Genomic DNA, 25,888 nt, shown 5'->3' with positions numbered 1-25,888 from the left:
GTTTGTTAGAATCACTTTGCTTTGTTTATGTTCCATTTTTTTTGGCAGTCTATGGTCATGTTGAGCATCAGGAATGATTACTGGTTTGTGAGAAACACTTTTCTTGCCTCTCTTCACTCTTTCCTATGCTGAGATGACATCATCGCTTTTGCCACCTATTAATTCTTCTTTTTTGTATTGATGAGGAGTTCCTCTAGAGAAGCCCTAATCTCTTAATTTTCCACTACCCCTTTTGGCTTCTGCCAAAAATCTGCTATTATTGAACTCCTTGACCTCACTGTGCCATTGTCGTTAATCTCCAGACCCTACACAACCTTTATCACCTGAAGAGACTGTGGATAAGAGAAGTTAAAAATTATTTTAAGCCAATGATTTGATACTTACCCATTCTTGAGTGTGGCCCCGATAAAGGCCATCCCTACCATCATACAACAAGTTAATAGAACACCTATACTATAATACAACTCCAGAGGCAGGCTACAGACACAGTCATACACCTAATGGCAACCAAAATGATAACACTGACATCCATATGACATGAATCTTGCTGGCCACAAGTACAGATTGTCAATCTAGGCTAAGGAAATGCGATAAATGATTACCATTATATGTTTAAGGATTCTTATAGACTCCATGCATTTTATACCACCTAGTCACCTTTTAATCAATATATTGCATGCCATCCATTACTCCACTCAACCTTAGGAGAGCCAATCTTGATTTAGCATTTTTTCTAAATTATCCCAATTTTTGTTAATGAGAAACCATTTTGGAGCACTCCTTGATTAGATAGGTAATCAATTACCTTATTTTTTTTCCTATAGCAATGCCATATAACCTCCTCCAGTTTTGGATCAGGCGAGAGAGGAAATCAATTTAGACTATCCACCTCAATGTCTCTTCTAGGATCCCTCTCAGTTTCCAATTAGGGCAATATTTCTCTTGTACAATGTGTACCACCATCCTGTAGTTTCCTATCTCTGTTCTTCTGAAATATTGCACATAAGCTGCTTTTAATCCTGCTAAAAGAGCTTTAGTTTTTCTTCTTTATTGGTTTTTCCTGACATGCTTAGAGCCTGTCATAATCATATCACTATTTGAGTTCAAAAAAAAAACCTGCTCCCATTTCTCCCAGGTTGCCTTTGGATGCACCATCAAAGTTCACTTTTATATCTCTCTGTTGTGTTGACTAGATTGCATTTCTATTGCGTTTCTTCACCATGAACCCTTGGACAGGAGCATTTCCTCAAGGCATTTCTTCCTGCACAGATTTCCTATTTATTTGCAGCTTTTGAAGTGTACATAGACATTTATCATTTACATGAGCTTTTATAAAATCATTGTCATTTGTATAAGATTTTGACAATCTCTAATTTTTTGTAATCCATTTATTTTGACATTTTTACTTTAGAATTATGTTATGTTACCGGGTTCCCCAAAAACCAGTCCCATGCCTTCTCTGAAACACTTGGGGAGTGGGAGTGGCAAGGGGAGGACCTTGGGAGCATCCTAGGTGTACCCACAGAGAACCCAGTGTGGCTGGGACTCTTCCAAGGTGCTCCCAAGTGCTCACTTGATCCTATTTATTGGTATTTTGAGCAAGGACTCTTGTTTGCCCAAAAATATGCTGTGTTGACAATATGTGTGGCTGCAATATTTTGTGTTGACTAGAATTCTTGCTGATTTTGACTTGACAGTCTGCTGTTTTCGTCAGAAGTCTAAGGTAAGTTGACTTATTTGACTTGCTATTGATGTATTTGTCTTTTGATATTCTTTAACAAACCAAAGTAGCAATTGCGATGCCTATAATTGGGTTTCACCAGGGAATGTCTCTGAAACAGAGCTTGTGGGTAGGAAATGCCCCTCAATTACCCCAAGAACAGCTGGACATCTCAATTAATTGTTTTAAAAAAACAACAAAATGTAGACAAAAAACAGAAAAAATAAATCTTGCTTGGACAGATTGGATAATATCGTAAGGGCAAGCTGCAATCCATGAACAGTCATTTTAGTTTTGATCATGTAAAATGATCTCACAATGAAATGGGCTTATATTGCTAGGACATCTGAGCCATATTATTTAGGAAACCATCTAATCTTTGGTCCTTGTCAACTTGCACTAAGAAAAGAGGTTTCTTTATTTTCTTTATAACCCAATTCTGTGGTTGATAATATGAAGAGTTTATAGAGAAGCTAATTCCTTTATCTAGATATATCAATAGGTGATTTTGTTAGATCAGTATTGTTTTGGCATATGTTTAAACATGTAGGATTGAGCCGGTCTCTATCATAAATCCCCTCCCTCCCTCTAGTTTAATGTTATAGTTTGTTTTAAAAGTTGTTACAATTTCCTATATAATGAATTTTATTATTTCCTTATTTATATTTTGAATCCTCACAATTGCATTAGAATGATCACAAAGATTTATCTAGAATCCTATATGAATCCAATTTGTATGGGCCCAACCATAGGATCACCGTGGTTCAAGTACACAATTGCAACAAAGCTCTAATGATCTCAAAACAACTTTTTTTTTTGCCATACGAGCATACCAGAACCCTATTCTCGTACTCGACCCCATACTAGAACCGACGACTTAGGAATCATGACTGTATTATATTAAATACAGCCATACCCAAGAGAATTTTATTGCCGTACCAGCGTACCATAACCTTGTTCTCGTACCTGACCCTGTACTAGAACCCACAACTTAGGAATTAGGCTTTTGATTTTTATTGAGAAAATTAAAGTTTTAAAAAAGTATCTCTTATATTCAAACTTAATGTTGAAAATTTTGGACAATTTTTCCAGCTTAGCATGCACTTGCATCACCACTCATTGGTCTTTTACATATTTTATTATTGTCCAATTTGAACAAGACAACTTAGGTTATGCTTAGCATTCACTTTGACCTATTTAACTCATTTGCAACATAAATATATTTTTCATTTGTATCACTCCCTTTTCATTAAATTGTACCCTTGTTTAATGTTTTGTCTTCTTTTTGAGCTCGACTTATTTATGCTAATTTACTTTTGGTTGCTAGAACCTCATTGGGCATACTTTATATCAATTTTTCATACTTAAGCTTAATAATCTTGCAACCAATGTTTCTCCATGTCCCCAATAAGGTACATGGATAAGTTTCAACGACATCAAATTTTCCCCTTGATTTTGGGGATGATTGTTAAAGTAATATACAAAATTAATATTTAAAATTTCAAAATTTAAATTGATTAAAACTACATAATAATAATATAAGCAAACTAAAGAAGTTGAAATTCTAAAGAGTAAGTGTAATAATGATTCATTGATTACATCATAGGAGCAAATATGAAATGTAACAAAAACATTGTGATATATCATGATTTATTGGTAATCAAATCAGAAAGTAGTTTTCCTATGTACTAGGGATGCATCCCTTGTATATTGTGGTCCTACTGGGACATTTTAGGGATATGGGTATGGGTAGGAAATAACCTCACCCTTGTACCCAATTTAAGAAAAAGGAAACATTTCAAGGATGACCTTAACGACCACTTTAAGGCAAGAAATGCTAGGGGACAACCAACCATCCTTGTGACTACTAGGGAATGTTTGGGCCACCTTGGGGATGACCAGCGGTCCCCTATAGCCTAAAAATTGGCTTCCCAAAAAGACCGTACCGAAAATGCATTCCCTCATCCTTTGTGTCCTTATCCTGAAAACTTTATGGAAACAGGTTTCAACTTTTTCCCTCTTAAGAAATCATGATTTTTGCAAAAAATCAGTCCAGATGAGTTTTGAGTGAAAAAGCACTAGGAAATCACAATTTTAATGCAATTTAGTTATTAGAAAATTTATCTTGTGATTTATGCCTAGGCCATGCATTTTCCATGATTTTTGGTCAAACAATTGATATTTCTAGGTTTATTTGATTTTTGTGGGAATTTTTTTCTGATTCTTGCCTAATCCTTGCAACCCATTTTTTTTAACTAACCCTAACCCTAACCCTAATCCCAATCCTAACCCTAACCCATTTTTTTTTCCTAGATAAAATATATAATTTTGAAATCATTTTTATCTTTTAGTTTGCTGATTTATTTCAAGAATGATTTTTTCTACTACGAATTGCATAATCCAACCAATAGACTATTATTGAAAGACACTATAAATTATTTATTTTGAGAGATGTCAAAAAAATAAATTTTGCATCATGCATACTACATAGCTAGATGAGGGAAAAGCTCAGAAATTAGAGTGATCAGTCAATTGATAGTTTGGAAAATGCTCTTCCTCTCTTTTCTTTTTCCTTTATTCTTTTGTTGAATGCAAAAGAGGAAGGAGATTTAAAGTCTTCTTTGGTTGGGGGGCCTTGGTGGTCTTCCTTCTTAGGGTTTTAATTTGTCTATTAATGTTTTTTAATTTTTGTTTTTGTTTTATATGTGTGTGGAGGACACCTAAAGTCTTAGAGACAACCAAGGGACATTGAAATGTCTCAAGATGTCCTTAAAACTTAAAAAGAAAAGGATAGGGAGGATACATTGCCTTTAAATCCTAAGGAGTTTTGGGTGGCTACTTAGATCCAAGGGATGCATCACCATGGAACACTAGTTGCACACTTATTTTGTGGTTTAGATGCAAAACAATTTAAGAACAATTGAGAAGGCATAATGCTCGTGTAGAATTGATACTTTTTTGTCTCAATTGAGAAGGCATAATGCTCGTGTACATGTGACAACTAGATTGACCAAAGTCGATCAATTTAGTGTAGTTATAATATTTGTAATTATGCCAAAAAATAATATCAGTGTATATTGTTTGGTTCTTTGACACCAATTATGATGGTGATAAATGTGATAGTGTAGAATTGATGCCGTAAAAATTTCCTTACCATCTCCAACCAACATTTTTGTGATTAGAAACCTTTGTGGGGTGATAGGTAGTAGTGGAAGTGTTTCCAAAATGTTTTGGATGTGTCCCTAGACTTTTGAAAACTCCTAGCTATCCTTGGGCTGACATGGGGATAACAAGCCATCTCTCCACTTTTTTGAGGATGTCATGTTGTCTCCCAACAATGGCCCACACCTTTAAAAGCAAAAAAACTCACAAGAAAAGGGGTGGGAGGGCCACCGAGGATCCATACCTTTTTACACCTCCCTTAACATAGAACTAAGCCCATTGGGAAAAGACGAGAAAAGAGCATATGAAACAAATAAGAAACAACATGCTTTTAAAATAAACCAACAAAGAACCCTGTTATTGGGATTGGGGGAGATGATTCCCTTTGGAAAAGAGTAGAAGTCAAATAGTTTATGGATGATGCCTCTTGTGGGGGGGTTTAAATTGAATTCTGATGTTGCATTTAAAGGCAGTTCTCGTGAGTTGAGAGTAGGATGTATTGTAGGAGATTCAAATGGAGTAGTAGTGTGTGTAGCTTCGTAGAAACTCAAACTAGGAACTAACAATGGGGTTTAGTTGAAGGCTCTAATTTTAAGTCTTCAATTATGCATTAAAGAGGGTATAAGGAGAATTGTGATCTATAATGACTCAAATGTTATTGTCAATTCTGTAAGGGTCTAATCTTCATAGTATTGGAAGATTAATAGACTTATTTCTTTAGCCTCACTTGGATTTCACAATAACTCATGTTTATCAAGAGATCAATAAAGAAGCAAATTTCCTTGCTAACTTGGTTGTCGATTGGAAGGAGTCGACAATTGTCAAATAGGTCTATACATGGCCTCTATTTAAAGAATTTCTTGAAGGTTTTGTTGGGGATGGAAAGTAATTATGAGAGGGTCTGATGAAATATTTCATTTCAACTTATTTGGCTTGTGGCTTGCTCGAGCTATAATGGACCCTTCTCACATTTTTGCCATAGGGAGATCTTTGATCACAACAAGCCCAATAGGAGCCGGTTCAATAATGGTCCAACAAACAAAATGGCTTTTTGTTCTATGTCGTTCTTTACAATTATTTGGTTCTTAGTGATGAATATGCTTGTAAGGCTTCTGTCCAATTTAAGGCAAATGTCATTCTTGGGGAAGGTTATTGGGTTGAGATTGACATGTTTATAACTCGTAGTTGCCTTATCCTATTTGTCATTTAGTGGATGTTTTTGGTGGTTGATCATAGGTTTGGAGTAAACACAAACATATCCTCTATGTGGCAGTATTGCTTCATTTGGGGAGACTAAGGAAATGATTAGGGCAATGGTCTCGTTTCTCATCAAAGCTAGTTCCTTGGTGGCCTAGTTGACATTTTGCAGTGTCTCATTATGGGGTTGGTGTGCCATTGCCATAAGACTTGCGAAAGGCAATGGAGGGGAATCCCAGTGGGAAATGATGCCCATTCGTTAGCTCCAAAAAATTCCAAAATGAGGCAAGGTGAAGGAAGAAGGCAGCTGGCCAAAGGAATGGAGCTTTTCAAGCAAGCCATGGAGATTGTGGTGGTGGAGGGTGTCTTTTGGTTCGATTTGCTGATTTTGGAAAGCTTGAAGGATAAGGTAGACCATTGATATGGGTTGTAATGTTTGGACATTTATACATACAAATAGCTGATATATGAGTTTTTTGGTTACAACTTAGAATTTACTGTAGTTTTTCTTGTTACAGTTTAATAGGAATTTTGTTTCTTGCCTTGTTATTTGGCTTGATAAATTAGAGTTTGATACCAAAAAACTTTTAATATATATTGTTAATATAAAGGGAGCAATCCCCGTGGTTGCAATTTATTGATAACAAACACTAGCAAAGACAAAGCACTCAAGGGGAAGATTGAACGGGCATATATTAGAGATATTTTGTTGTTTTACACTGAAATCTAGTTTTTGTTGGTATGTTCTCGATAGGAAGGCACTAGGAACAATATGGTTGTGTCTGGCATTGTTTGTGGCATCAATATTAGCAAAAGAAACAATAGTGGGTTTGATGTCGGCATTAGACAAACTATATGAGAAACCCTTGGCCTCTAATAAGGTATTTATTATGAAACAATTATTTAATTTGAAGATGCTTGAAGGTGGGTTTGTTGCTGATCATTTGAATGAGTTTGACACGGTCAGTTGTTAGCTAAGTTCTATTAAAATAACCTTTGATGATGAGGTTAAGGCTCTCTTGATTTTCTGCTCATTACCAGAAAGCTGGAATAGCTTGGTCATGGCTGTAAGTAATTGTGTCTCTAGTTCAAATACTTTAAAGTCTGATGATGTTGTTGGTGTTATCCTTAATGAGGAAATGTGACAGAAAAGCACAAGTGAGACATCAGGTAATGCTTTGAGTGTTGAGAATAGGGGTAGACAGAGGGAAAGGGGAAAGAGCCCAACAAATCGTGGGAAATCTAGGAAAGGCAGATCCAAATCTAGGGCAAGGTTAGAGTGCTAGCATTGTGGGAAGAAAGGACAACTGAAGAAAGATTGTTGGTCCCGAAAGGGAAAACAAGGGGATGGACAACAAGAAAATAATAAGGAAGCAAAAGTAGCAGGTGATGTGTTACAAGATGCTTTGATTCTTTCTTTAGATAATATTACTGATTCTTGGGTGTTAGATTCAGGGGCTTCATTTCATGCCACATCCCATAAGAAATATTTTCTAGATTATGCTCAAGGTGATTTTGGACAGGTTTATCTAAGTGATGATGATGAACCATGAAAAATTGTTGGAAAGGGCAACATATAGATAAAATAACCAAATGGAAACCAATGGTTGCTGAAAGAGGAGATAAGTGTTCCTAATTTGAGAAGAAATCTGATTTCAGCAGGACAACTGGGAAGTGAAGGTTGCATAGTCACATTTATAGACAACTCATGGAAGGTTACTAAAGGCTCATTGATAATAGCAATAGGGAAGAAGGTAGGTACGTTGTATTTATGTACTAGTAATTCTGATTATTCTATTTCCCTAGCTTCCACAAGAACATATACAACTTTATGGAACAATAGGCTTGGGCACATGAGTGAGAAGGGGATGAAGATTCTCCATTCCAGAAATTTATTTCCAAGTTTGAAACAAGTTGATTTGGACTTCTGTGAAAATTGTGTTTATGGAAATCAAAAGAGAGTCAGATTTCTTGGTGTTGGGAAGGAAAAGAAAAGTGAAAGTTAGAGCTTGTGCATTCAGATGTATGGGGGCCAGCTCAAGTATCATCTCTTGGTGGCTCTTATTATTATGTGACTTTTATTGATGATGCAACTTGAAAAACTTGGGTTTATTTCATTCTTTGAAAATTTGATGTATTTGAAACTTTTAAGAAATGGAAAGCTTTGGTTGAGAATGAGATAGGAAAGAAGTTGAAGTGTCTCAAATTAGATAATGGAGGTGAATATTGCAACAAAGAGTTTGATAGTTACCATTCACAACATAGAAGCATTAATCATTTGGGGAATTAATCGGCAAACGAAAAGTATAAGATTTTTGAAAAATTGGGGTAAAATCGGATTTACAAAAAAGGTAAAACATTGTAAGAAAATAGTCAAAAACTACTTTTTTATATATTTAAGGACATTTCCATAGCATAGAGATATCGTAAGCAACTAATATAGAGACTTCAACATATGAATTGTAGAATATAGATTTTCGTTGTTTATATTCATATTGATGATTGCATTGCATCCATAATATTAACAATATGAATAGTCTAGAAGATGCAGATTCTAAATTTCAAGATCCATGATTTTGGAGTGCCCTAACCAATGTGGATATAGGGTCTCCCATTGAAAACTCCGTTCTAGGAATGCAATGCAAGTCAACTTGGATATCATTGAAATCTAAAGTTTCCCTAAGAGATGATTACAGTTGTTTACTGGAGGTCATCATAAATGGGATTCCTTGTCATTGGAAGAACATATTATAGAGATATGCTAGATATTACCAAGTTTGCTCATGTTGGATGAAGGTAGAGGTGTCACATGACGTGATTTGTAGCATTTTTGCATAAGTCACAAGGCTTGAATTTGAATTCGAGTTCAACAACAATAAAATTTGGATAAAGTTCGACAAGGGTAAAAAATTCAAGATTAAATTCGCCCTATAAAATTTTTATTTTTTTAAATATAAATAATATATCCACAAAATTGTCAAATAATTTAACAATGATAGATTTAAAATCATTATAAACAAATATTAAATAATTATTATTTTCGAAAAAAAAAGATCTTAAATTTAAATTTTTTATAATAAAATATTATTTTAATAAAAAATTAATACAAATAAAATAATATTTGAACTTTAATATTGACAACTCAGTCTATATTTAAATTTAAAAAAAAAATTAAAAATGTATTAAAAATTTATAAAGAATAGAAAAAAACATAACTAAAATGCCTAAAAAAATAAAGCATTTTCAAACAACAAAGCATTTTCAATTTTCATAAAAAATAAAGCATTTTCAAATTTAAATTTTCTTAAAGCATTTTCAAATCAGAATAAACAAATGTTAATTAATTATTATTTTCGAAAGAAAAAAGATCTTAAATTTTAAATTTTTAATAATAAAATATTTTTTTAATAAAAAATTAATACAAATAAAACAATATCTGAACTTTAATATTGACAACTAAGTCAATATTTAAATTAAAAGAACAAATTTAAAAATATATTTTTAAATATATAAAGAATAGAAAAAATCTAAACTAAAATACCTAAAAAAGTAAAGCATTTTCAAATTTTCACACAATAGCAAAAATGAAAAAAAAAATGCCTAAAGAAATGTCGGAGAAGCCAGCTGGTGTTGCAACTGCTTTAGAGTTCCAGGGCCACATCGGAGCTGGGTGTCGTTGGTGAAAGGCAAAATTTGTGACTTTTTTCTTGTTTTTGCACACGGTTTAGGGTTTTCCATGCCGTTTTAGGGTTTTCGCGAATTAATTGTGTTTTTTCCTGATTTTTTTGTGATTTAAACATGCCAATGATTGTTGAAAATCATCAATGATTTTTATGCAATTTTTTGGGGAAAACATTGGCATCCTGTTCGACTCTCGATTAATCACGTTCAGTCGCAATTTTTTCGTGTTTTTTGCTTCTATGGTTCATAGCGTGGGATTCATAGACAAAAGACGATTCCAGGAACACCACAAGAAAATGGTGTGCCTAAAAGGATGAACAGAACAATCATGGAGTGTGCAAGAAGTATGAGACTATATTCAGGATTGCCATTACAGTTTTGGTTAGATGCTATGGATAGTGCTGTTTACTTAATAAATAGAGGGCCTTCAAGTTCCTTAGATGGTGGTATTCCAAAAGAGGCATGGACAAGTAAAAAGGTAAGCTACTCATTTCCAAAAACTTTTGGTTGTGAAGTATTTGTCCATATTGACATAGAAAATAGAACAAAGTTTGAGGAAAAATCCAAGAAGTGTACTTATATTGGAGATGGAGTTAATGGTTTTGGTTATCATTTATGGGACTATGAAATCACAAAATCATTAGGAGTAGAGATGTTATATTTAATGAGAAAGTCATGTATAAAGATTAGTTGTAGGGAAAGAAATAGGAAAAGGAAAACACATAATACACGGTGCTTGATGAGATCCCAACAAATATACTAACATCAGTGCCAGAAAATATTGAGCAACCAAAACAACAATAGGTACCTGAAACTCCTGCAAGAAGATCTACTAGGATAAGTAGACCCCCTGAACGATACTCTCCCTTATTATATTATTATTATTGATTGATTTTGGTGAACCAAAAAGTTATGTAGAAGCAATGCAAGTTGAAAGCATAAAGGAGTGGGAGCAAGGAATGAAAGAACAGATGGACTCTTTGATACTAAACCAAACTTAGGACTTGGTTGAATTGCCTAAATGTAAAAGAGCATTGCCAAACAAATGGGTTTACAGGCTAAAGGAAAAACATGGGGGCAAGAAAAGATAGAAGGCCAGACTTGTGGGAAAAGGTTTTGCACAGCAAAAAGGTATTGATTTTGATGAAATATTTTCTCCAGTCGTTAAGATGACTTCAATTAGAACTATTTTTAGTCTTGTCCTACTAAAGATTTGCATCCTGAACAATTAGATGTAAAGACAACTTTTCTCCATGGAGATTTGAAGGAAAAAATTTATATTCAACAACCATAGGGATATGAGGTCAAAGGTAAGGAGGACTTGGTGTGCAAGTTAAAGGAAAGCTTGTAAGGCTTAAAGCAAGCACCGCAATGATGGTATTTGAAATTTGACAGTTTTATTTATGAGCAAGGTTACAATAGATGTCATTCTGATCATTGTGTTTATTTTAAGAGATTGGATAATGGTAGCTATATCATCTTGTTATTATATGTTGATGACATGCTTTTTGCTAGATCAGATATGCAACATATAAATGAGATTTAGCAGAAATTAGCCAAGTCATTTGCTATGAAGGCTTTGGGTGTAGGAAAACAAATCCTTGGTATGAGAATAACTAGAGATAGGAAAAGTCACATTAACATTGTCTCAAAGTGATCACATAGAAAGGTGTTCAAAAGATTTCAGATGCAGGATGCAAAACCAGTTAGTACACCTTTGCCTAGTCATTTTAAATTGACTAAGAAGATGTGTTCTAAGACACAAGAAGATATGGACTACATGTCCAAGGTTCCATACTCTTTAGCAGTTGGTAGCTTAATGTATGCCATGGTGTGTACAAGGCTAGATATTGCACATGCAGTGGGAGTTGTGAGCGGGTATATGAACAATCCTGAAAAAGAGCATTGAAATGTAGTAAAGTGGATTCTCAGGTATTTGAGAGGTACTACTACACAGTCATTATGTTTTGAAGGTTCTAATTCTACTTTCCAAGTATATGTTGACTCAAATATAGCAGGAGGAGCACAATAGGGTATGTGTTTACTGTAGGTTGAACAATAGCTATTTGGATTTCATGGCTGCAAAGGTTGTTGCACTCTCCACCACATAAGCATAATGTGTTGTTGATACATATGCTAGTAAGGAGATGATTTGGTTACAATGGTTTATGGAGGAATTGGGCAAGTAGCAGGAGAATAGCAGGTTATACAGTGATAGTTAGAGTGCCATTCATATTGCAAAGAACTCAGCCCTTTATGCTTAGACAAAACATATACAGCTCAGGTACCATTGCATACACTTTGTGTTAGAGGATGGCAATTGAAGTTGGAGAAGATGCACACTAGCAAGAATCCCGTAGATATGTTGACCAAGGCAGTAACTTGAGAGAAACTGACTTCTTGCTTAGATTCTATTGGTCTTCAAGCATGATACTAGTGTAGATGAGAAACAAGCCAAGTCCGGGTGCGTCAATCCAATGGGAGCTATAGATGCAACGATGTTCATCACAGATCAGTCTCCAAGTGGGAGATTGTTGGTATGTGGTGACTGATCATGCTGCTGGGCTTAAATTTGTGTAGCTTTGTCAACCGCGTTCCCCCCCCCCCCCTGCAATTGTTTAACAGGGGAGTGCAGGGGTTTGGTATGTAACCTGACCTTTGTGAACTGCCAAAAAGGCTTATAAATAAGTGGTTGTGTAATGCAAAAGATCATATTGTAATTCACTCTTTGTTGGACAATAGAAAAGAAGTGGATGACTGTTTCTTTGGTGGATGTAGCCCACATTGGGTGAACCATGTTAAATATTTGTGTTATTGTGTTTTATTATTTTGCCTTTCTTATTTTGTATTATATTTAATATTTTTTATTGCTCTGGTCTGCCTTAAAATCCTTATAGTTTTTAATTTAGGATTTTTTATTATTAGATTTGGTTTTGTTTGGAAACAAACATTGACAACACTAGTAGTAAGGATGAGATGGAAATTTCATTAATTCCCTCCTCTCCTTTTGGTTCAACCACTAGAGGTGGCTCATCCTACTATAGAAAGGGAGGTCTCACCCCATTATTCGTAGTAGAGGGCACTCAACTGATAATGGAGGTTTAGACTCTTGATTGTAAGGGAGAAGTAGGGTGTATCCTTTGTAAGGTGCTTTTGATCCAAGATTTCTATGTCTTTGCCTAGGGGTCACTATGAAAGGCAAAACCAAATGTTTGGGGGTGGGGGACAATAATAATTGGAAGTGGGCATGGGAGTGGTGTGAGTCAAGAAGGACCTTCAATTGGTAGTGAAAGCTAATTTGGTTGCCCCATCTACTTAAGCAATGAATTTACCAAAGAACTTGTCTATCCCAAGAAACTCTTTGCCAATTTGTTATTCTATTTGACATTCACAAACAAAATCTTTTTGGTGGCTCATGACACTACTTATGCCACCTATGCAATAGAGGCTTCAAGGGGTTTTATATTAGGGTAAATAAACATTCGATATGTATGTTGGGAGAAAGGGTGAAAGGTTCTCTTATTCTTCTAGTTGAAGAGAGGGCTAAGATGACTCAACTATATATCCTTTGGCCTTTAAAGTGATATGCAACCCGTTTCATTCTATTGGTGGATCTATTGCTATGGTTTTTAGTTCACCTATAAATGTATCTATGGGAGAGGGGTTTAGTGGGAAATAAAACTTTTTGTGCATATGGATGCTGGGACAAACAATCAAAGTAGCAAGCAGGTTGATGACGCCATTAGCAAATTATTGTTTACCCAAGGCATCCCATTCCATGTTGCCCAAATTCATTATTGGAGGCCTCAAAGAAGGCAGCATTTGTGGGTCTTTTATATGTGCCTCGAAGAGAGAATAAGCTCATGACCTCTCCTTTGGCAAAAAAAGGGTCAATTTAATGGAGAAGAGGGAGACATGGGTGAGGACAAGGTAGCTCAATCATTATGGATAGTTGGACAAATATCAGATACTGACCACATATCTTGTCATTGTTTTATGCTAGGATGTTAATATTTTGATAGATGCCTTAGATGAGATTGGGGAGAAGAATGTTGTGTAGGGACGCACTTCCTTTTTTGAACTTTTTTTTTCGAGTATTTAGAGTTTGGCATTTGCTAATATATTACTAGTAACAGCAGCTAGAGGTGCTATTGGATGGCTTATATATATATATATATATATATATATATATATATATATATATATATATATATAGCACCTCTAGGTGCTGTTACTAGTTTAAAAATATATAATCTATCATATATTTGTCCCTGTAAAAAGGCTCTTAAAATATGTATACTCTTCACAAGATTAGTAATCTTTCTATGTTATAACTTGGAAAGGTATCAAGTTATCAACATAAATGTCTGATGTAGTGGCACATTGTTGGAATTTAACAAGTTTTAAGTCACGCGTTGGCAATGTGCTCATATCATATATTTCCCTTCTTTGGGTTGTGGTTCACTATCATTCATGGCCTCATCATTGCTTATGGGACCTGTTATCTCTTCAGATCCATTTCTTTTATGGATACCCACGATTTTCTTTTCCCGTGAATGTTGTTTTGGATCTGATCAAGTTGTATATAATCCACTATAGTTGAAATTCTCCCCATTTCCTGTTGAATGCTGCTATCCTTCTCAACATCAGGCACTCTCTGGTTATCCTAAACATAGATATTAGATATTTAGTCACATCTTGGTCAAAGATACTATATATTCTCCTATAAATTGCAGTCTCTTAAATATATTTACAGCTCACTCTCCTATGTTTATTTTATCAAGGCACCTGCAAAATATTAACAACTACATCGAACATGGAATTTTTATTAAAAAAAACAGACGGAATGCTTTCGATGATGTGGATAGGAAAAGTTATAATCTCAGACCACATTTTCAGGCCATAACTGCTTTACACTTCTGTTTTGTGTTCTCTAGAAACATTTGAACTATGACAAAGAGTCTATTAAGAAACTCAGATAAAAAGATAAATATGTAGCAATGTAATTTGTCTCTGTACTTGGGACAAATTTAAATGGCCTTCAAGATGACAGTTCAAGGCTTTACAGAGATGAAATTAGAGGCTGCATTCTTTGGCAACTGAACTGTATAATGGTTATTTATTTTTGTTTTTTTCTCTCATTTTTTCGACAAAATCATCAGTTCGCAATGCATAGAATCGAGCAGTTTAGATTTAAAAACTCATGAATCGATAGAATTTGTATCGGTCATTAAAAAGCTGTGATAGCGGTTAACTGATTCTATACATAATATGGGTATTTGAGATATGTTTATGTTCTTGCGTAGATAGAGTGACTAGGAGAAAGCCGTAGAGGCCTAATCCCAATACACACATGATCATGGGATAAAAACAATTTTATGACAGATAAATGTTTGAACAAATTTTTTTTAGCTGCTCTGTGACAAAACAGAATTTTTATGAGTTATAAAACTTCAGAATAGAAATAATTGGCATTTGAAATTTAAAGATTGAGAAACCCTACTACTACTACAAATAAAGACTTGATTATGTAAGCTTTTTCCAAAAAACCTCATTGTTTACAAGAAATGGGCTTTCATCTGTTGATTCCCTTTATCATCAGGTTCAATTTTTTTGGAAGTCTTCGTCTGTGGTGTTGTATCTGCCATGACAGAATATTCCCAAGTGTCTCTATAATTGTTTGGTGGCAAGATAAAGCTCGACTTTTGATCCCCAATGAGAGGAATAATGCTGTGACTCTACAGTGTTCACTGCAGGAGCAGTAAAATCAGATGGCTTTTGCAACTGTTTTTCCCAAGCATGCAAAATTAACAAACAATTCATTGACTGAAGCATATTTGAGATTTAGTTATCTTCTTGGGTAGAGTGACTGAGATGTTTTGTTTGAATGTTCAATCTTTGTTGTTTCACATTTCACTTCATAGGTTGTAATTCTCAAATGTTTCAAATCTTCAATGCTGACTGTTTCAAACTTTAATATTTAGAAAAACATTAAAAAAGAGTATATATATATATATATATATTATTTTTGTTGTCTTCTGTTTCTTAACCCCAGAAATCTTTTTTCTACACCAGTCTACAAAACCTGTCTCCTTGTTTCTGGAACTTTTTTTTAGAATGGAAATGTCTTACGTGCACATAATCTGGTGTGCTGAGGCTGCATTATCCTTAGGCTTATGAAAAATGCCAAATGGATACACTGCAAAACTCAACTAATCCTACACATTGTTGATAGTTCCTTAATTCTTAGGATTATTCAGGTGTGGTTATAGTGTAATGTACATAAATGTAGCTTCTCTACTCTCTTCAAAAACATATATTGCTCTTAACTTCTTAATAGAGTAGATAAAGCTCCAGTTGAATTGATGCTTTTTAGCATTGGGGAAAGCAATATCTATTATCAATTATTTGTGGATGAAAAGATACTGGAGGTGTAGTATTGTGTCACCAGACATCCTTTAACCATCCAATAAGGTTTGGGCTGAAGGTCAATAAGTCTTTTGTTATTTCCATTGCATTTGATGAAATTGTTTTTTTGTTAAAGATGAGAAATGCTTTGAATTGCAATGACATAATGGAATCCTTCACCTCAATAACTTACTGAAATTCAGAGCCACTCTCCTAGGGATTTCAACTGTTGATTTTAACACTTTCAGATTAATCTAATCTCAGAAAATCAGACTTTAATTATTAACTAAATTAATATGTGAACAAAATAAGAACAAGGAAGGGAACAAAATAAGAACAAGACACGGTTACCCTGGGAAAACCTCCTAGGAGGAAAAACCCAGCCTGAAAAGATCCTCAGATCTGATTATGAATTATATTCATATGAAGGTTACAACACTTATCTCATGTACTTGAAGGTGATTGCATTCAGGACTGATAATGTCTTCCACAAGACTGCACTTTCACAAGCATCAAGTAGTCACATTTGCACCTTTAACCCTTCCAACAGCAATCAGGTTCAAACCCTAGGACTGTAATATGTGAAGTCTGCTCTTTGATGGACTGCAACTTCAGTTTGCTCTCCTCCAACCTTAGTTCGCTTTTCACATGAATGAATTTCATACTTTCACTAGCAGATGTAGTTTGCTGATGTAACAGAAGTATTTCGCAGTAATGGCAGATATAACATTCCTTCTTTAACTCGCATTTAGCAGAACCATATATTTCGCATAGGATGAAATGAAAGATGAATGTGTATTATTGAGGTGAGAAGTGTCTTTATTTATATGATGCATTGACCTTGTATGTCGGCTTGTGTTCATGTCGGCTTATCCTTTTAATTTATATTCTTTTCCCTTTAATCTGAAATGCATTCTATATAGGGTTGGCCCTATTTTGTTTGGCACGTTAGCTTTTATGTGGCGTGGAGTAGCGTGGGGTTTTTATGATGTGCCGTGAGGTATAGGGCCCAGCCCTATACGTTGGAGAAGGGGCTGGCCCCTTAGGCGGATTCCAATGTTGCCCAAGGCAATTGGAATCCGCCATCCCTAATTACAATCAACATCAACATATTCCTGTCCCATGTTATATTTGCAGTAAATGATATACAAGTGTAAAGTCATATGGGAACCATGGTTAATAACTATGGCAGTGAATGAAATCAATGCAGTTAAATGTTGCGCAGGAGATACATTGAGATGTCTACAGCAACCTTTGTCGAATGGAGGAATCAAATTTGACACAATCAAATGCAGTTTTTTTATTTTAATCACTTTGCACCTTTGAAACTATTTTTTAAAAAATGTATGAAGCCAAGTTGCATGAAATCTTGAAACACATACATTTTCCAAAACATAACTACTCACAATCAGAAACATTGTTAAAACCTCAAGAAACATGAAACGATTTATCTTGAAAATAGAAAATATATGCTTCTATTGTCAGCGAAGAAATAATATTCCATATTTTAAGTCACAGTTCAAACTTGAGTTGCCTTGATACAAAAGCGCAATGCCACCTCCCAAGCTAGTACATTTTTTTACGAATGAGAACAATCATTTTAAAAATTTTACTGGGCAAGGTAAAAACTCTCTACATACACATTACAATTGGTCCAACTAGTATTTCATTTTGCAAACCAGTAGCGTTCCATGGGTATGTGTTCCTTGGGTGATGCCCCTAGCATCCTTGGGACTTGGGGACTCAGGGGATGTCTCCTTTTTTCAGGATGGAAAGCCTGCTCCATTTGGTGCATAAAAATAAAAAAGGTAACTTTTTGAGGTAAAAAAGGTTAACCACTAGAAACCTGAAAGGGCTTCAATTTGTCATTGCAAATACAACACATTTGTATTTATTTTTTAGAATAGCTGCTTTTAGTTTGTTTAGGTTATTTTAATAGCCTTACCCTGCTGTCGCCAAAATTTTGGGATATTTGGTCCTTGAAACCTTGTCCTCACTTCCCTGCTCCCCCCCATCCTGGAACTTGGGGAAACACTACATAACACTTGACTTCATGCATGGCCATGCCATCATCACAGATAGTACAGGGTACAAATTTTGTTTTCAAGTAATCTAGCATTTAGTAAAAGTATAAAAAAATGAGGCAACATAGGTATGGCGAATAATATTTGTAATATTTTTTGGTATTTTTTTATTTTGATAGTCACCTGGAGGTGTGGGGATGGTAGTATGGTACTAGTACAGGGATAGAGATGCCATAAAAATCATCATATTCATTTAAATGAGTAAGGGTACGGCTAAGTTATATGTGAATGTAGTAATAAAAAATTGCAGTTGCATAGACGGGGCTGTGGTCCTTTTTTGTAAAGTGGACTATCCTGGCAAATTTGGCATTTGATCACCATTCTTTTAGTATTATATTTTATGCAGCTTTACCTCTTTGATGCCCTTCAACATTTATTTCTTTCCTTTACCATGTTATGTGTTTTTTTGAGCCTGGTACTGATATCATTAGTTGCTTTTAGTTTTCTATCATCGAGTATATTTTTTTGTTGGAGTTAAGTTGTTAGTATATGGACAGACAGGTACATATAAATTCAACATTCCATTCAGAAGAGTGTTTGTCAGAAATCAAATTCAGTACTTGTGCTTGGGAATATTGTGTTCTTCTGATGAGACATTTCAATGTGATGCCATAATTTGTAAGCTGTTCAATAAATGTGCTTGGATCTCATTAATGAGCTTTTAGCACTCAGTGATTGAATAAGTCTTCCATGAAACTGAGTTTGCCTGTGCATGTTTTACTTGTCATTTCTATCTGTTCTGTTATAACTTTTTTCACGAGTCTTGGTTTTGGTTTTAGCTAAGTATTTTCCTACTTTTCTTCCATTGTATGTTCCATTGTATGTTCCATTTTATGCTTTCTTTATCATAACATTGTTTTTAAAGTTTTTACTAACATAATATCTCGCCAAATACATTGCAGCGTCTCAGTAGTTCTGGATATTGCTTCTCTGCAGCTCAGCCACCTTTTACAGCGAGTGCTGCTATAGCAGCAATTAATGTTCTTGAAGAAAGTCCTGACCTTCTTGTCAGATTGCAGAAAAATGTAAAAATTTTGCAAGAAGGTTTGTTCTTGCCTCCTTTCTCTACAAGATTTGATCAAAATATTCATTTGTGCTGTGATCAATTTTCTTAATGAATAGCATGTAGTATAGACTCACCCACCATCTTTACAAGTATGATCTTGATATATGCTCTTCAAGTTCATATCTGCTTTGCTTTCTTCCAAGTTTTTAGTGGCTTCCGCTTGTCTGATTCCTCATCGCTTTCTTTATATTCATTTTCTGTTTTAATGCTTCTGTTTTCAACTTTATTTTACCACATCAATAAATGATGTTTCTAAATTCATTGTGGACGAGTGTGTGTTTTGATTTTTAAGGTTATAGCATTAAATACTCTCTAGAGTCTAGTGTCTGATTTTCTTTTCATTTCCTTCAGAATCAGTAGTATGGACTGTCAAAAAGAGAGCATAAGATACAGCTCCAGTCTCACTTGAGTAGTTTGCATTACAAGAGGTTATTTTTGAGAACTTTAGCTCATTGTCACCAGGGAAAATATTATAACTTCCACTCGGCTGTATTATAAAATGCTTTTGTAGTTAACGTTATTATCACACAGAACTGTAATCCTACAACTTTTGTCTTGGGTCCTTTAACCAGTCTCCAGAATTAGTTGGTCAAATGAATATAAAAAAGGAAGCTCTATGTATTATCATTCCTTCTCTAGTCATTAGGTTCTTGGCTCTTTTGTGCGCTTCTTGTTTTGAGTTTATTCAAAAGCATTTCATTAAAAATTATTGATGGTTGAAAATCAGAATCTGTACGCAAAATTTCAACAGACATTTTAAAATCTAGGCAGTCTAGATGCAAAGAAAAACTGAAGAACTTTAATCTATTTCTTTTAGAAAGAATGAAATCATATGACCAAGGAGGTCAATAGGACTTGATATTGCCATGAATTATAATAGAAAGGAGTCAACTTGAACAACATCTGAAGAAACAAATGGCTACAAGTTAAAAGCAAAACCACAAAAGGTTCTAACTAGAACCCATGATCCCAAAATGGGTAAATCCTTAAGAAGTTGGAAACGATAAACTTATATGTACAAATTAACAATGTAAAATGAGGACCTTTCACCCAAATATGAAAAACTCTTAATCGGCAATAAATCTTTTGGCCCAAAATTTTTTAAAAATCGGGAAAAATTCGGCAAATTTATCGAACATTTGAAAATATATTATTTCTTAAAATATTCTAATGTATATTTAATATACACGTTATACATTTATAATTGACTTGAACATACATCTAATGTGACATTATGTTTGTCCATCCGTCCTCGCAATACATCTAATATATTTAATTTCTTAAATTTAATATACACGTTATACATTTATCAAAAATAAGTATATTTATATTTTAACAATGTTATAATATATATAAATATACAAGTTTTTAATTTGTAATTATTAAATTTTATATTATTCTTAATTTATAATCATATTATATAATTGTTAAAATATAGTTTAAGAAAATCCAAGAAAAATAAGACTTTGTTTTGGACAAAATATATATCATTTTCTTACCCAGTTTGAAATAAAACAGTGAACAATTAAATAGTATAATAATTTATAACCCAGAAAAATGGAAATGGTAGGGTTATGGTTGTGCTGCACCCAATCGATCATGCATGAATTGATGAATTTTGCTCATGTTGGTCCATCCCTCTCAGTGTAGCTCCTCATTTCTCACATCGATGGGCAACCTGTGATAGGAGGAAGGGCTTCCGAATCAGTGTCGGTATGTTGTCGAAAAGACTGCCAAAACGCGAAATGGAAAATCTGCAACCTATTTTGTGCTCACCTATACCTTTCTTTCTCGATGTCGCATTAAAAAAGGTCAGGAAAACAATAAAGACCCTAACTTATAAAGTGCATGTTCATTTTGCATTCAGGACTATTTGCGTTAAAAACCCTAGCTTTTAAAACGCGATTTTTTTAATTTTACTCACAATTTTTTCTCTTCAAAATCACGATTTTTTATGAAATATCGTCCGCGATTTTTTGCCAGATTAAATTGTCAAGACAAATGAGTTCTGATAGATCGTGATTTGGACTTATTTTAGCTGATTTTTTCATCTTTGCTTTCACCTATGTTCCATGGAGTCTCGAGATTGGGGAGGATCAAGGGCTTTAATTTGGGGAAGGTGGGGGGACAACAGTGCAAATATATATAGTACTTAAAAATATAGTTATAAAAAATAATACAAGGAATAACATAAGAAACTTTGAAATACTTTGATTTTGTATTGAATGAACATTCAAAATTCCAAATATCTATATATTTATATTATATTCAAAATGATGAGTACATTTAAAAATATAATTGGCAAATAGGCCAATGCTTAAAATCATTGCACATCTCCAAAATTCACACTAACTCCTCATCACTTGAACTGCTAGACTCCTTAACCTCAAGATCCTCCATACCAATACCAACAAACTTTGTATATGCTACATCTTCATCAACCTATGCTGGCTCCTTTGGATTTACACCCCCTTGGGCTGCTGGACTCTTTGTACATAAGGATGTTGTGGTCACTGAGACACAATGGCTGTCATGAACCATGCCTTCACCTTAGCATCTTGTAGAGGAGTAATTTTTCCTAGCCTTTGCACATAACATTTCAGGTTCAATGCATATGCAGCCATGTGCAAGGGAGTGCTGAGATTCTTGCATCAGCAGTTATTGGTTGAATGTGCTTATTGTAGAACTCTAATTTGAGGTCTTTCTTTTGTCCAATAGCCTTCATTTGGCCAAGCATATTGTTAATGCACTCATATACCTCTCAAAGGCTAGGTGCATTTGTGTCCTCATATCTAATAACTTCGAAGACTGGAGTAATAATTGCAACAATGTATCTTGCATTGGGTATTTCACCACACCCTTCACCCTCCTTGAATTGGGCTACTGATTCCACTTGGCTATCATCACTATTAGTTGCATTGCCTCTTGCAACTCAAGCATCCCTCCAAAAGGATGAACCATGATGTATATCTAATCTCTATTGGTTCTAAAAACTCTTTACGGAAGGTCCTAAAGAGTGCGTATGAACTATGAAGTATGGTGGTTGTAGATAAACATCTATGCATCTCTAGTGTCACTAACCACCTCTTTGATTCATTTGATTTTGACCATGTCCATAGCCCTTTCCGCTCATTTGTACTCGTGACTCTCTGATTGAACCTACATAGGGTCTTCATGACCCTCTTCATTGCTAATGTTCTGATAAGTAGAACTCCTAGTGATTTTGCGAGAAACAAAATTTATGGTTACCATACATGTCAATAATAAATTATGCACATGCTCGACATATGGATTTTCTTTTTGTTTTTCTTATGGATTTTCTTTTTGTTTTTCTTACTTTAGTTTGTATGAAGTGTAGAAGCAGAGTATTTTATCAACCAAGGATTTTGCTTTTGTTTTTCTTATTTCAGGTTGCATGGATCATAAAAACAGAATACACATAAAAGACAAAATCCTAATTTGACTCGTACATTTTGAGTTTCAAATTTCTAATCAAATATTTATGCAAATTTGCCAAAGAAATTATGAGACTGGAGACGAACTACAAAAGGATCAATTATAATTTCATAACCTTGGTCAACTTCAGCTACAAGGTTATCAAGTGTAGTGTAGAGAGCGTTAGAGTTATGATGGAGAAATTTGAGAGGGCTCAGGAGGCAAAATCTTTCTTCATTGACATTGATGCCATTGAGAAAGGAAAGTGGGCTACTCAGGAAGAGGCCCTTGTACTCGTACTAGGCAGTAAGAAGATGCTGGATCAAGCTGCGCAAGATGTGAGAGATATGAAGAAGCTGTCCATGAACCTTTCTTAGATTGAAGTGGAGGCAGCTGAACCTGTCCATGAAGAGATGTGAGGGGATCAAGCTGCGCAAGAATTTGAATTAGCTGCTTCTTCTTGTTTTAGTTGTGTTGTGTTTTGCTTTGTTTTTGTGTGGGCTGGCTGTCTGTTTATTGATGGTTTGCTGATGGTTGTCTGATGGCAGCTTCTTGTAAATAGGGTTTCAGGTCCCTTCAAAACTTGCTTAAGCCCTTTAATCAAAAACAATAAATAAATTTGAACACCTAAACATTGCTATTATAAAATAAAAAAAATTAAATTTCATCATTGTTCATTTGTAAAACTAAAATTTAAACTGTAAGTTGTTGTAATGTAAACTTGTAGGGTCTAAATATATTGCTAAATTAGTCCACTAAAATTTGTAATTAGTTACTAAATTGAACAAAGAAAATTAAAACTGTCATGAAGGGCCAAAGCTTATCTTGTAGCTTGAAGAATATGTTGATTCAACAGTGGATTGATGATTTGATGAAGTCTTTATACTTGCTTTCCCTCTCACTCTTACTCTCTCTATTCCTAAATCCTAATGCTCCCACTTGCAATCTTTCTCACTCTTGCAGTTTGCTGTTGCAACTTTCAACCTTCTTTTTGAAACTTGGAGTGGTCTGTTGTAAGGCTTAGATGCCCATTTATAAGTGCTTAGGGTATGGGTGGGGCCCATAGGGTTAGGGTTTGTAGCATGCTGATTGAAAAAACAATTTGATTTTTAAAAAGATGTGGACTTTTTCATCTTCTTGCCACAGGGTTGCTTGGAAGTCCTTGGGACAGTCTGGAGATTCCTGGGAGTCCCATGGATGTCTTAGGGGCGTCCTGGAGTCCCCAAGCTGTCCCCAAACCAGGGGGATGCTTTGGAAGTGTCCCTGGGTTGGAAGCAGAGGTGTTTGGACAACAGGGGGACATTTCCCCTAAGTCCCTGCCATTCGGAAAGGTCCCTGTCCCGGAAACATGGGGATATTGGGGGGAGACATGTTACCATGGAATAAGTCCTGCCTCTAAAGATGATAGGGCTGAAGAAGACCAAGGCAGGAGGCATGGTGAAGTGCACTTGTTTTCCAAGTCTTGGTAGGCATGCTTATTTTAAATACCGGACTAAATATTGAAACTCCTAGCAACCATGATAGTTAATGGAAGCAAAAATAATTTGTGAGGGAAGGAAACCTGCTTCTGAAAACAGGTGCTGTTGCCTGAAAAGGAACTATACCTGTAGTTGCCTTAAGTTTTTATTTATTTGATTATAAACTCTGTTTACAAAATCTAACTCCTAGTCGTACTTGACATAACAAATGGTAAATTGATTCTATTGCATTATCTGTAAAATGTTCTATAATGTTTATTAAAAATGTCCACTATTTTGAATTCTAAACATTGGCATTCACCCATTTTACACAATTATAGTTTGCTATCAGTTCATTTTTTCATTATTTTTGCATCTGTTGATAGTAGGGCATCTGACTTTCTACTTCATAATTATAATACATTAAATGTTTGTATTCAAAATTACCTTCAAACCAACGGTTATATGCATTGAGCTACTGCTAAAAATTTTACTCATGATTGCAGGTTTGTTACAAATACCAGGTCTTAAAGTTTCAAGTGACCCATTGTCACCCTTGATCTTTCTTCAATTGGAGCAATCATCTGGTTCCTTCAAGAGTGACTTGTTTATGCTTCAGGAAATTGCTGATCGAGTATGTGTGATAGCATTTTGTTGGCATCTTATTGTAGCTTTTCCAAAATATTTTCTTGAGTATAAACATAAATATCATCCTTTTAATATTGAATTGCATTACTGATGAGCTGCAGATGTTGGAGGATGAGTCAATAATGTTGGCTGTATCTAGACGATCTTTGCTAGACAGCTGTAAACTACCAGCTGGAATTCGTTTAACAGTTTCTGCAGCTCATACAGAATCTGACTTACTACAAGTTATTCGGTCACTAATCAAAGTATGTGAATCTGTACTTGCTACAAAAGAGTAACTAAAATTCATTTGATTGAGTCGGTCCCCGTGTTTCTTAGAAGAGGGTACATGTTAATCAACTGAAACTTCAGAATCTGCAAGTGCAAGGGTCTCTTTGACATGTAATTTTTTTGGAACCATGTATCAGTGTCACAAATTTTGAGCTTTGTATTACTACACATCCCATGACATTCACAGTAAGTATTGATTGGGAATTAATATTTATTTGCAAGGAAGTTCGTAATATCTTGCAGTGGTTAGCCTAGAATATCATTCTTTTTCTGAGTAAAATGTACAGAATGCTTCAGAATTTGTTAGTAAGATTGATCACAGTTATACCCAGATACAAGTTTCAAAGAAAACCTGTGAAAATAATCTCAAAAGCTTGATTAGCAGTAATGTTTTTCCGCCAGTAAATATTAAATATACAATAATTGTGTTTACCAAGCACTTCGTTATCTAGATATTCAGTTAATGTTGGTTTTATGTTATTGTAAATTTTGTAAATGTGAAATATATATAATGTCTGGATTCAGGAAAAATGAGTCAAATGGGTTTTCATATTGTAAACATTGTGGACCCTAACTTCAGATGTGTTATGGTTTAATTATCTGCTGAAGCAGTCTTCCTTCCAATATGCCTGCTCTTTTCCATGCTCTGGACAGCCAAATGAACAATTTTTAAACATATGCAATATAAACAATACACAGTTAAAATTTGATGGACTTTTATTGCCCAATAATTTGGTTGAGCCATATGCCAACAGTTTTG

The 25,888-nt window shown here is 34.7% G+C and overlaps 1 protein-coding gene across 4 annotated transcripts in view; it reads left to right on the top strand.

Moving 5' to 3' along the window:
• The window catches only part of LOC131075955 (long chain base biosynthesis protein 1b), a 108,448-nt gene extending 83,085 nt beyond the window's left edge, over positions 1-25,363 (top strand). For all 4 annotated transcript variants that reach the window (XM_058012946.2, XM_058012945.2, XM_058012948.2 and 1 more), the window contains 3 exons: positions 19,155-19,296; positions 24,717-24,844; positions 24,960-25,363. In XM_058012946.2, coding sequence (XP_057868929.1) covers positions 19,155-19,296; positions 24,717-24,844; positions 24,960-25,136 — 447 coding nt within the window. In that variant the 3' untranslated portion in view covers positions 25,137-25,363. The remainder of the gene's footprint in view (positions 1-19,154; positions 19,297-24,716; positions 24,845-24,959) is intronic.
• The last annotated feature ends 525 nt before the right edge of the window (positions 25,364-25,888 follow it).

Source organism: Cryptomeria japonica, chromosome 9 (assembly GCF_030272615.1).
Source record: "Cryptomeria japonica chromosome 9, Sugi_1.0, whole genome shotgun sequence".
Classification (NCBI taxonomy): Eukaryota; Viridiplantae; Streptophyta; class Pinopsida; order Cupressales; family Cupressaceae; genus Cryptomeria; species Cryptomeria japonica.
The sequence above is the reverse complement of the archived record's forward strand: the minus strand, read 5'-3'. Positions and strand labels throughout refer to the sequence as shown.